The 13,380-nt window shown below is 46.1% G+C and overlaps 1 protein-coding gene across 4 annotated transcripts in view; it reads left to right on the plus strand.

Annotated features, from left to right (window-relative positions):
• Window positions 1-13,380, plus strand: part of LOC138261322 (uncharacterized) — an 888,401-nt gene that overhangs the window by 581,879 nt on the left and 293,142 nt on the right. For 3 of the 4 annotated variants that reach the window (XR_011199068.1, XM_069210158.1, XM_069210159.1), the window contains 2 exons: window positions 957-2,078; window positions 6,512-6,886. Coding sequence is in view for 3 of the 4 variants with exons in the window: in XM_069210158.1 (XP_069066259.1) it covers window positions 957-2,078; window positions 6,512-6,886 (1,497 nt within the window). In the remaining variant the exon portion in view is untranslated. The remainder of the gene's footprint in view (window positions 1-956; window positions 2,079-6,511; window positions 6,887-13,380) is intronic. The other variant, XM_069210160.1, reaches the window with a different exon arrangement.

Below are 13,380 nucleotides of genomic sequence, written 5' to 3' on the forward strand. Positions count from 1 at the left end.
TAGCAGTCCCAGCCTCATCACAGAGTGGGATTGGGTCAGTGAGGCTGCTGACCCCACCCCACTCTGTGATGAAGTGTCACTGATTGACACTTGCCCTGGGCACTTCAGGGCTTAAACTGAAGCGGCCAGGGAGAGTGTCAATTGGTGAATTGGCGATGCTTTCCTGTCACCCTGCGGAGGGCCTCGAGGCACCTTTGCTGAGCCGAGGAGGTCACACCCATAGAAGCTCCTCAGCCCAGCAAAGTTCAGCTCAGGCAGCCAGGAGTCTGCGCAAATCGCGCATGTCTGCTCCTGGCTGCCTGAGCTGAACATGGAGAGTGTCTGTCAGGCTGACCTTTGTGCAGCCTGACAGTCACTCTTCATGGGGGGGCAGAACGTGGGGGGGTGTGGCCCCTCCGCCCTAAAGGACGGGCCGCCACTGTCTGTCCTTCTCCCTATGCTAATTGTTTTTTTAAAGTGGGCCAAGCAGCTGGAAAGTGCTTCTTAGCCCCTTGCTTCTTTTTTTAAATATAAATGGGTTTCATGCATCAAAAAGCAGGCACAACCACATCATGATTGCACATGTGCACGCATGCCATGATGCACATGGGAAAGCAAAAGCTTGTGCATCAGGACACTATCCCTCATTGACGCATAGGCAGCGTTCATGGGAAACGTTTTCTTAAATGAACGAACCACTGCAAAATTGTCAGATGTGCTTAGGCATGCATCTTGAGATTGATAGAGAACGTTGGCAATTGGAGCCCAGTCTTTTGAATTGGCTAAGTTTGTCCGGGATTTTGCATAATGAATCATAGTACCGTAAGGCTATCCCACTACCCAAATAAACCTACAGTGTCACATAATAAGCGTAAAAATTGTGAAAGCACCCTACAAACACATTTTAACCAAAATCATGGTTTTCTGTCTTAATTTGTTATGTTTTACTCATATGATGTGTTTCTTTGACATTTTAGGTCATTTGCAGTGGAGAGGCCATATCTAACCAACTCTCTGGCCATTGCAGTGGAGAATTTTCCAGCAAAGCATTCGAGGTATATGGTACAGTCTCAAAGTTCTCTCATCAGCACTGCACTATTCTAAGGCTAAACTACAGTGGGGAAAGTCTGAGACTTCAAGGGTGCCAAAGTAACAAAAATGGTTATGAGTTAACTGGAGTGTTAACAAACTCCTTCAAGTATCTCCTTCACCTTAAACTTCCACAAAACATACAAGCTAAGGCTGTCACAAGGAGAAAAATGGAAAAACGTCTGTCCACATTTAACCTCACTGTGGACAATTGTGATGTACACACTGAGTTTGAAGTGTCAACAACACCACATTTGAGGTGGAACGGGTTTGTATTCTGCAAACCTTCAGACCGCATTTTTGGTAAACATCTAGCAAGGTCGAAAGGGGTTGTCAGATTGGGTGAGCGCGATTTTGAAGCCGACGTCCGTGCTTCCTATAACAGACTCATTCTCTGGCTTGCTGTGAAAACCAAATTCAAGGATAACTACGTGGCAAACCTTAAGTGGCATCATGAGTTCCGAGGCCCACACAAGCACAAAAACAGACAATTTGCTTTGACGTTGTGGGGGGAGGCAAAGAAAAATCTCATTGTCGGTACAATGTTATTAGAAAAACATGGCAATTATTTCAACACAAGTGGTGCACTTTTGCTGTTGAACAACAGGGTAGGAGTGAAATGTACTTTGGACCACAAGTGGGAACATCTGGGAAAATTGTTGGTTCCAGAAAATATGCTAATTGATGGCCTGATGGAGTTGAGTAAGTATTCTATAGGGACTAGCCTTAATTTTGTGGCTGGTGGCAAGCCAGTTAGAGTGGAACTGAGGACGGCCTGGGGTACGAAAATTGAACTGGAGATGTTACTAAGCCATGCAGTTCCAGAATGGATGCATGCAGGGATATCTGCACATAACAGGTTTCATGGAGTCACCCTCTTTGGGAAGAGAAATGATCTAAGCATGGAGTTCATGAGCGGAGCCTGCAAGGTGTCTGGACTAGGCCATCTTGAAAGGAAACCACACTTGAAGTGGAACCTTGTCGTTCACAACCATTGTCCCAGCTTGAAGGTAGAAGGGAACATGTCTTGTCCTTGAAGGAGAACAAACATGTTTCAGTCACAATTTATTTTATTTAATATGTGTAAAGCATGTTCTGCTCCCACTAATACACAAGGCTATGCAGCACGGTATTACCACAAACTAACAAGTTAAGGAATTCTGAAAGAAATCTCTCAACTTTTAAAAAAGTGTGTATACAAAATTTAACCAAATACAATCTGAACTCTTCCAGGAAGGAGAGTACATCAGATGTTATTTCAATATTCATCTGACATGTAAGGCCATATTACCTTTTTAACATTTCAACTGGAAGATAATCAAATGTGAGCCTCCATCTGCATGTGTTGTCTATATTTCTAACTAAAACATTATCTTTAAAGATTAGATTCACAAAACACTTTGGGGGTTATTACAACTTTGGAGGAGGTGTTAATCCGTCCCAAAAGTGACGGTAAAGTGACGGATATACCACCAGCCGTATTACGAGTCCATTACATCCTATGGAACCCATAATACGGCTGGTGGTATATCCGTCACTTTACCGTTGCTTTTGGGACGGATTAACACCTCCTCCAAAGTTGTAATAACCCCCTTTATGTGAGTAGGTATGCAGATTCAAGTTTATTCTATTTGTTTTCTGATGTAATGTTGCTAACTTTTAGGGAGTTGCCTTTGGTACAATCCTTTTCTGATTTCTTCAGGGAATAATGTGCGTGTTTTGGTGTTTGCTGCACCAAAATCCACATGTACTTGTAACTACTGGGCCTTTCTGGCTGGTACATTTGGGTAGGGATGACCTACAGAAATTTAATGAATGTTGCAAACTTTATCGCACCCTGCAGATACAGGGTACACTAAACAGATCACCACTCATAACTGCCATACCCTGCACAAAACTGGTATCTGAGCAGGATTGCAAATTAACAGTCCACTTCTAATCAGCCTTCAGTGGTTTACTCTTAAAATGTTGGAACTAACTAAAGTTTAATGTGGAAGCCAACTAGAAGCATAATGTATTCAAATAAATTGCATGAGAGACTGAGGATGTTTACAAGGCAAAACACACAGCAATCCCATTCAGAAATGGTATTGGTCTTGATCGGCTAAGAATCCAACATACTCCTATATCTCAGTCTATCTTTGCCATTTGGATCAGATTACTGTCTTTAGTCCATCATGGAGCTCCATTGTGTTCTTCTCAAAATGTCAGGTGCACATGTACTGCATTACTATGGCAGCTAGAGATGTGTCCTTGACATTTGGGACTGTAACAGCTAGTGTAAACCTACCCTTGATCCACCATGGGAAAGGATTGTGCTGCAAATAACCACACCAGTACTTTCTATGCTGAAGGCCTTTTTTCTAGTGCAACATCCTGGTTTTAGGCAAGAGCCACCTGTTTCTTTGCTGTACTGATTGCAAGGCCTTGTACCTGTTCTTAGTGGGCATTCATCTGAGCAGATTACTACTTTTTAAGTAAAACTGCTGAATATAGTCAACAGTTTTGAGGCTGCAGTTGTTTAGTTAACTGCATTCTGTTTTGTCCTCTTATCTTTTGTCTAGCCTGGTTGTCATTTGTCTGTTCCTCATGTCCTCTGTCCTGGTGAGAAGTTTATCTGAGAATGCTGTTTACAGTAGAACTATAGGGAGTTCTGGGTTTCAGTTTGCCTGAAGCTGTAGTGTGCTATGTATCTCTATGCCTGTGCCCAGGATCTGAATAAAACCTTTCTTGTTTTTCATCCCCAGTCTCTTGGGAGCATTCTTCACCTTTCACATACTCCGGAGCACAGCACACAGCTATGCGTGGTCATGGACTGGAAAAATGAATTGCAATCTGTTTACTATACAGTTTGATAATATTAATTCTCCCTGATGCAAAAATGATTTTGATTTGAACAGCGTGGAGTGCTAATTTCTCTAGACCCCTAGAACCAGTCCCCAACAAACTTTCTTACAATTTCTGTTTGCACACTTTTCGGACAATAATATCTTATTTCATAGGCAAACTTCCATAGTATCTTGTTCTCGTTCTTTATCCTTTATCATTTATCCTTTATCCTTTATCTACAATTCTTAGAAAAATATACAGCTGCACGAGTCCGTCCCGTGTCAGATTTTCAGGGTAGCTGCACGGTATAAACCTGAATGTGTGGATCTAATAAGAATAATTTTTGTAGTTGGTGATTTTACTGAAAATCTGGTCTTAGTCTGTCCCTTGACACCTATCATGTCCAATGACACAATGCCTTGCAGATCATACCAAAATTGCACATTTTGAATATAGAGGTTTGCTGCTGCAGGTATATTTAGTGCTTCATAAAGGTCAGATTTCCACACTGGACTGTGTGTTTTTCTTTTAGCCACGTTGATTTCTTGACTATTGACCTTTTGATCGTTTAGACATGATACTAAGATTATACAATAATATTTAAAAGTTATTGTAAGTTGGTGCAAGAGGTGAGACAGGCAGGCATATGGGCACAACCAATTGTAGGGTATTTACAAACTCTTCAAACAGATCAAATGGCATAGATATACCAGAGTTACCCAAAGATACCACCTCATATAATAGGTTTCAGTATTCTGTTTCAAACACAAGAATACTATCCTCTGATTATGAGTAAAATGAACTTCAAAAATCAAGTCCTAGGAGAATTCTAATTTGATGGGACAAATGCAGCTCATACTCAGGCAACACTAATAATCAAACCATAATTGTATCATAGTCCGCAATCCCACAATTCCATATTGCTTTTATTTGATTTCAGGTTAACATTTGCACCAGGGCTACAATTTTTTATTGTGATGCTTTGGTTATCCACTGCAGTTCCTTGTACAATTAAATCACTCTTAAGAGCAAGGAGCTGAAGCATCTCACAGGGAATGTCTAAAATGCTGTTAAGCTTGTTATTTTTCTAGCCATGAGTTTGGCATCATTCCAATGTTAATCTATTTAGAGTAAGTAATTCTAATGTACTTCATCACTTTGAAGTCGGAGGTTGGTCTGTTCAGACTTGCAACAAGGGGCTACTAAGGGCCTCATTATGACTTTGGCGGTCCCATTGTGGGACAGCCAAGGCCCAGGGGAGGACGCTGCTATCATACCGGCGGTGCCTGCCCCCCCAGTCATATTACGATGTTCCCACTGGGCTGATCGGCAGTAACATCGTATTATGATGTTTCCCCCAGTCAGCCTGGCAGGTACAGTGCTAGCAGAGGACAATACCGTAGCAAAACAGCACCCTTGGAGTGCGCCATGATTGCAATGCTGGCGGTGCGCAATCCGAAGGTGCTGGGGGGGCCCTGCTCTGCCCATGCCATGGGCATTGGTGGTGCAGAGGCCCCCTGTTGCCCCCAGCACTGGCTTTCCGCCCGCCTTTCCATGTGGTGAGACTGCCAAGGAAAGGCTGGCAGAAAGCAGAGTTGTGATCAGCACGGCGGTGCTGACTTCAGCATCACCTTTGCCTCCCACGAATCCGACCGCCGTCAGCCCATTGGGAACCATGTTCCTGGTGGTGACGGCGTCTTTCGGCTGTCCCACCTGCCGAGGTTGTAATGTGGCGGTCGGACCACCTGGAGTGAAGCGGTTCAACCATCACTGCGAGGCTGCAGTCTCATGACCACCAGCCTCGTAATCAAGCCATAAGTATAGATCATTACATTCGGTGATTAAGGCTTGTCACACATTTGTATAGTATACTACTAGACAGTGCGACATAGAGATGTTTATACAGTTTGAAACTTTACTTGAATAACTAATTTCTAATGCCCAACCACTAAATAAAGTTACATTATTCTGAGCACTGCAGGCAATTTGTAAAATAGTAAGTGTCAGTTCTCAGAAGCGTGTAGCTGGTGCTGTCAGGTGTCTGGACTGAGGATACCAAGACACCGTCGTCTTGATTCCCCCTCCGCCTCTTTCTTTCACCAACATACACTGCCTGCCCCTTCATTACACATTTGTGGATTTGTTCTCGCTACTGCTTTCTTCCTTTATCACTGTTTTTCCGTCCTCCCATTCTTCCTCCTTTCTTCCATTTGTGTTTTTCTTTCTTGTTCTGGGTCAAACCATGATGCGGAAAGGCAAGCTTCAAAAATGAGTGCTTGTGGGCTCCGCCTGAAACCACATCACACATTCAGCACTGACTGCAGGAGAATGCCTGATTTATTAACTATGCTTGCTCTTAGCATGCGTACGTCACCATCTGTATTATTTCACTTTCCTAAAGTGATAATTTAAGTTATACAGAATGTGCATGATTTCTTATGGCCTCCACATTGCTTGGGTTTGCCACTTACTTACTTTCTGTTACTGCAATGCACTCTTTCTTACTATGCGCATTTCCCGGTATTGCTACTCCCTGTATTAAGTGGAAATTTGCATCTGTGTTTAGATACCGTTGATTTGTGCCTCACTGAATGTGTTTTTTATGTCATTTTAGACTCTAGTGCCTCTGAGGTTTTCATTAAATGGATCAATGCTGGCGAAAAGTTGTATGGTCACCTTTCTTGGACATGTTTCTGCAGATGATGATACAGGTGCCCATCTGAACCTTCTTGCTGAGTGCGGCCTCAAAAACCGCATGGAGTTTGCATTTAAGCATTCCTTCCGACAGCTTCAAACTCTGGGCATCGCCAAAGAGAACAAGGTGCGAATTTCAGCTTCCAAAGATGATAAGTTCAAGGCCATGCTAAATATCACTCTTGGAAGGTGCAGTCTGAAAGTCCATGGTGAATCAAGGACAGAAAACAATCATACAGATGCTGCCAACTCCAGCTGGCTAGCTTTAATCAGCAATAAATGCACCACTCTTGAGGTAATGTAGAAGATTCCGTTTTGTTAATCCCTTAGAAGTCATATTAAATTTTCTTGTTTTCTTAGCTTTTTAATCCTTATTTCCACACTTGTGTTTTTTTGTGAGGAATAGCACACTGTAGACTGTTCCATCATAACAGTGTTTTGGGCTTTCCTTGGTAGTTGAGTCCTGTACAACACCAGTGCCAGTGTTGACTTCCATTGAGGCCCATATTTATGGGTGGTTAGCGTCGCCTTAGTGCCATTTATTTTGGTGCTAAAACAGCGCTAACCTAACTCCATATTTATATTTTGATGCTAGACCCGTCTAGTGTAAAAATATAGGAGTTGGCGCCATGTTTAGGATGCGTGAAACCATCTTGCGTCAATGAAATGCAAGGTAGGTGTTCCCATGCTAAACACAATGCTAACCCCTTGGCACCATGTTTATCTCCAGGCGGAGAAATGAGGCGCAAGGAGAAGGCGGGCCTAAATAATGGTGCTAAACCCACTTAGTGCCATTATTTAATGCGTGGGTCAGATCAGGCGTTAGGGTAAATGTAGGACCATGGAATGGGCACAAAGATGCCCACCCAAGCCCCAGGAACACCACCACCCAAACCAAAGGAACACTACAGGAGGGGGAGCCCTTTCCAGGTAAGTGTAGGTAAGTATAATTTATTTTGTTTGTGAGTGCTATTGGGGGCCCCTCACATGGGGCCCCCGGTCTGACACTGGGTATGTTGGGCTTGCCCTGGGGACACTAGTGCCCTGTGGTGGGCATTGGGGTGATGAACATGACTCTTGTCTACACTTGTACAGGAGTAATTTTTTGGCTGCTTGGACGTCAGAAAAATTATGCTAGGCTAGTTAGCGGCATATTTTTGGCCTCTAACCAGCCTAACGTAATTTCAGACCCACTAGCGCCATTTTCTCTTATGCCACCCCTGACCAGCTAGCGTCTTTTTTTTAGACACAGCCATTCCTTAGCACCATCTTGCGTCATTTAATAAATATGGTGCGAAGATGGCTCTAAGGAATGTCGTTAGGAAAAATGTCGCAAAAATGCATTAGCGCAGTTTTATGTCAGTTTTCATAAATACGGGCCTTAGTGTCTTTGTGCAGAATACCACAGAGAAGGCTGCTCAATTACGTTTACCTATATCTTTTATGTATGCCATTTCATTTTTTGTTTGAGAAACTCCGAATCTAGCTAAAATGTTTTGTGGAGCAATGCACGACAAATGAATAATACAATACAATTTGGCATTATGGGGGTGATTCTAATTCTGGCGGGCGGCGGAGGCCGCCCGCCAGAATTCCGCCCCCATAATACCGCTCCGCGGTCAGAAGACCGCGGAGGGTATTATGAGTTTTTCCCTGGGCTGGCGGGCGGTCTCCAAAAGACCGCCCGCCAGCCCAGGGAAAAACTCCCTTCCCACGAGGATGCCGGCTCGTAATCGAGCCGGCGGAGTGGGAAGGTGCGACGGGTGCAGTAGCACCCGTCGCGTATTTCAGTGTCTGCAAGGCAGACACTGAAATACCTTGCGGGGCCCTCTTACGGGGGCCCCTGCCGTGCCCATGCCATTGGCATGGGCACGGCAGGGGCCCCCAGGGGCCCCGCGACCCCCCCCTACCGCCATCCTGTTCATGGCGGCTTTCCCGCCATGAACAGGATGGCGGTAGGGGGGGTCAGAATCCCCCATGGCGGCGCAGCAAGCTGCGCCGCCATGGGGGATTCTGAGGGCAGCGGTAAACCGGCGGGAGACCGCCGGTTTACCCTTTCTGACCGCGGCCAAAGCGCCGCGGTCAGAATGCCCTGCGGGGCACCGCCGGCCTGTCGGCGGTGCTCCCGCCGACCCTCGCCCCGGCGGTCGAAGACCGCCGGGGTTAGAATCAGCCCCTATCTGCCTAAATACATGTGAGAAAACAGGGCTGATTGCAGAGGCCCCATAACTTTTTGCCCCCATTTTCCTCTTTTTGCTGGTGTTTTCCTGACTTTGATGGTGCCCTGGGTACTGCTAACCAGTCCCAGGGTCTGTGCTCTGTGTAAAATGGATATACAAATTAGGCTAATTATAATTGGCTAAGTTAACCTACCTATAAGTCCCTAGTATATGGTAGGGCATGTAGGTTTAGGGACCACAGCATAGGTGGTGCACACCTAGGTGCACTGCTGAGGTGCCCAGTGTCATTTTAAAGGCAGGCCTGCTTTGCTGGCTGCTTTTAAATTAAAGTTATATGCAAATTCGACTTTGGAATTAAAGGTACTTCCAAAGTCTTAAACTACCTTATGTTTACATATAAGTCACCCCTAAGGTGTGCCCTATGTGCCCCTAGGGCTGGGTGCCATGTAACTATAAGCAGGGACTTTATAAAAATAGATTTATAAGCCCTGGTGAGGTAAAAACAGCCAAATTCGTTTTTCCCTCATTGAAGTAAATGGCCTTCATAGGCTAGAATGGGCAGACTTTATTTTAAATTTTAAAGTCTCCTTAAATGTTACATACCAAGAATTTGGTATCAAATTGATTGTTGTAATAAATCCCACAACTTCCAGTTGTTGGATTTAATATAACTTGTCCAGGTAAAAAGTTTAGACTTTACCTAAAAAGTTGCCAATTTCAGCTCTGCATTGTTTTTGCTGCTGTGCTCTGATTGGCCAGCCTGCAGCAGCTTCTGCCAGACTGCCTTGATTAGGTGTGAAGTGGCCTGGCTTCACACAAAGGAATGTGCTTGGGGGAGAGAATCTCCCCTCAGCAGATGGTGAGGCAGGAAGGGGGAGGGCTGCCAAACTGGTCTTCAAAGGCAGAGAAGGACATTTGCAGCACCCAGCAACACCCCCACATCCTGCAACCCCAGACAATTAGGTGCCCCCTTGATTAAATTAGGAGAGGGCAGGAGAGGGGTGTGTTTATGATTTTTAGCCACACCAGTGGGTGGGCTCAGCCAGATGTAACCTCCAAAAATCAGATTCATCCATGTTTAATTTTTAGAGACTGTTGCCTTCTGGGATGGATTTTTGCCACACTTCCCAGGAAGTGGTCATCACAGGGGGACGACCCTGTCCCTGATTGGAGAACCAGGGCCCACCTGCTTTTCACCCAGGAGCAAGGATAAAACTGGCAGACCTGCACCCACGCCTGAGATCCCCTCCAGAATTCAACAAGAAAGGAACTAAAGAAGAAGAAGGACTGCCCTGCTGGACCCCTGGCCTGCACCTGGACCCTGCACTCAGAAGGACTGCACCAGCTGCACACTTGGGCTTCACCACAAGAAGGACTTTGCCTGGCTTCAACTGGTTCAAGGAGGGACTCCCTGTTTGCTACAGGTGAAAAATTGCTAAACCAGAGTCCCCTGCACCAACTCCTGAAGAAAGCGACCAGCTGACCACTGTCCAGTGGCCAAAAAGGAGTTTGCGCCAGGTGCATTCTGGGAGTTGAAGTCCGCACCCCCAAGGACCATCACAGAACTTCTGGACCCTTGGGGTGAGCTGTGGACCCCAAAAGAACCTTAAAAGAACATCTGGGTGAAGCCCCAGAAGTTTGGAAAAGATTGGAGAATTTTTGAAAAAAAGCTCCATAAAGTGACCGACCCGACGCGGAAATTCTAGCCGGCTTGCCTCAACCGCGACCCGGCCTGACTTCGTGGTTCGTCCCGGTAAAGAAAAACATCCAAAAAAGAGACTATGAGGGTCATTCTGACCCTGGCGGCCGGTGGCCGCCAGGGCCACCGACCACGGGAGCACCGCCGACAGGCTGGCGGTGCTCCAATGAGCATTCTGACCGCGGCGGTTCAGCCGCGGTCAGAAGCGGAAAGTCAGCGGTCTCCCGCTGACTTTCCGCTGCTCATTGGAATCCTCCATGGCTGCGGAGCGCGCTCCGCAGCCATGAGGATTCTGACCCCCCCTTCCGCCATCCAGTTCATGGCGGGAAAGCCGCCATGAACAGGATGGCGGTAGGGGGGGTCGCGGGGCCCCTGGGGGCCCCTGCTGTGCCCATGCCAATGGCATGGGCACGGCAGGGGCCCCCGTAAGAGGGCCCCAAAATGTATTTCACTGTCTACCTTGCAGACAGTGAAATACGCGACGGGTGCAGTAGCACCCGTCGCACCTTCCCACTCCGCCGGCTCGATTACGAGGCGGCATCCTCGTGGGAAGGTCGTTTTCCCCTGGGCTGGCGGGCGGTTTAACTGGAACCGCCCGCCAGCCCAGGGGAAAACTCGTAATACCCGCCGCGGTCTTTTGACCACGGCGCGGTAATTTGGAGGGCGGGATCCTGGCGGGCGGCCTCCGCCGCCCGCCAGGGTCATAATGAGGCCCTAAGTCCGAACGTAAAAAGTTGACCGGGACCTCCCAGCCATCGTATCCGAGAAGGGCTCCATGGATGTCGGATCAAGATCCAGGTTTACCCCGGTCGAAGGATTTTCATCTCGAAAAAACGACTAAGTCCGAAGGTAAAAATCACCACCGAGGAAACCGACTTCGCGTATCCGGACAAGGGCTCCAGGAGGTCGGATTCAACTGGCAGGTTCGTCCCGGTGAAGAAAAACTTCAAAATAAAGACTAAGTCAGAAGGTAACTTTTTAACCGAGGCCTCCCGCGACCTGTAGCCGAGCAGGGCTCCATCGCGGTCGGCCTGAAAGTTTGACTTTGCCCCGGTCCTGGTGCAACCAGATGACCCGATTGGCGCTTTTTGTTTCTAAGCGCTAGAAAAATAATAATACTTTAAAAATTCATATCTCCGGTTCCCCTGAACCGATTTTAATCGTTTTTGTGTCATTTTAAAGATAAAAATATAAACTATTTTTATAAATTGGTTTTGGATTTTTAAACTGTTTCCTGTGTTTTATTTAATTACTGTTTTGTGATATTTGAATGCTTTACACTTTGTCTCCTAAGTTAAGCCTTGACGCTCGATGCCAAGCTACCAAGGGTAGAGCTGGGATTCATTTACTGAGACCTAACTGTACCTATGTGGAGGTTAGTGGCTTGTTGCTAGGTGTAGGTACCTACCTGCCCTACCAATAACCCATTTTCCAACAATACAGCATTAAGTTTAAGAAATATAATATCACACAAACATAAAATAAAAAGGGGAAGTACTCATTCCTGAGTATATGTCTGTAAAACAATGAGTACACAACAATAAATTTAGCAAAAGCTAACATTCAAATTATTATTTTAAAAACAATGTTAAATTCCTCTCTTAGCAAACAGGGTAGGTGTAATATTACACTGATAGGGTTTCATAAATGAGTTGCTGCCACAGAGAATGGCTAAAGTAAAGCAAATTTCTTGCAGACTTTTGGATCTTAAAACTAATTACTATTTTAGACAAGGCCCACTAACAAGCACCAATTTATTAAACAAGTATGATAGCTCCCTTAGCATTAAAATCTTGCAGATCAAATGGTAAAGCTTACAATAATCATGGAAATTATGTGAAACTTAAGCAACTCAAAAGGATGATGGACGGAGTGCTGAAACGTTTCAAACACTCACCCTGAGTCACATAACTGAGTTTAATCCATAGTTCTTTTTCTCCCCCTGGGAACAGTCCAGCCTGAACTGCCAGGCACGGTCCTCCTGATTGGCATATGGATGGGTCCAAACTGGTGTGGCATGGTGAGCAAAAGAACAATGGATTTAACCCAGATCTGTGACTGAGGGTAAGTGTCTGATAAGTTTCAGCTTCAGCCCCGGGGCATAGCTGTTTGGCTCCCACCAAGTTAGAGCAAGCACTCCGCTCACATCAAGTGAGACAGCTCTCACTTGCTGTGAGTGGAGGTTTCCTCTGTTTCCCTGCATGCAAAGATTCAGGCAGGGAAGCAGAAGAAACAATTGCTCTCACAGACAGGAAGCTGCATGCTTAGCAGCTCTCTGTCTGTGACAGCAATGCTCGTTCCCACAGGAGGTGGGGAGCTGGCTGGGACCGCTGGGGCCTTCAGGGTCCTCCTGCGGTCCCCAACATTGTTTCTGGGTGCCCTGCAGGGCACTCAAGTCACTTGGCCGGGCCCTGGGGGATGAGGTCCCCGGGGCTGAGAGTGGCCTGGGGAGGAAGGCCACGTAAACGCCCACCCCCCCCCCCCCCAAAAAAATAATTTGTCTTGGCCTAGGGAGATAGGGTCCCCTGAGCCAAAATCTGCCGGGGGGGGGGGCCTGAGCAATAGAGAGTTGCACAGAGAACAGGTGAAAGTAGAGACAGAATATTTTCTGAATAGATATTCACCAGTGCTGTGGTTCTGTAGAGCACTACTCAATCCCTAAATCAGATTTAACAAACATTGCAAGGCTACCTTGTGCTGCCCTGCATTGTTTGCTAAAAATCTGGAATAATGCAAGGCAGCTCAAGTCGCAGCCTTGAGTTACTCTGCTCCGACAAGACGTTCATGGGTGGAGTGTGGGTGGAGCCATTCACCCACCCAATGGATTTTGGTGCACTCCCAGAATTACAAATCCTGGCAAACCTGGGAATGCATCAAAATTAATTTCCGCAGCACACTTTAAAACAGGAA

This window comes from Pleurodeles waltl, chromosome 10 (assembly GCF_031143425.1).
Source record: "Pleurodeles waltl isolate 20211129_DDA chromosome 10, aPleWal1.hap1.20221129, whole genome shotgun sequence".
NCBI classification, from domain to species: domain Eukaryota; kingdom Metazoa; phylum Chordata; class Amphibia; order Caudata; family Salamandridae; genus Pleurodeles; species Pleurodeles waltl.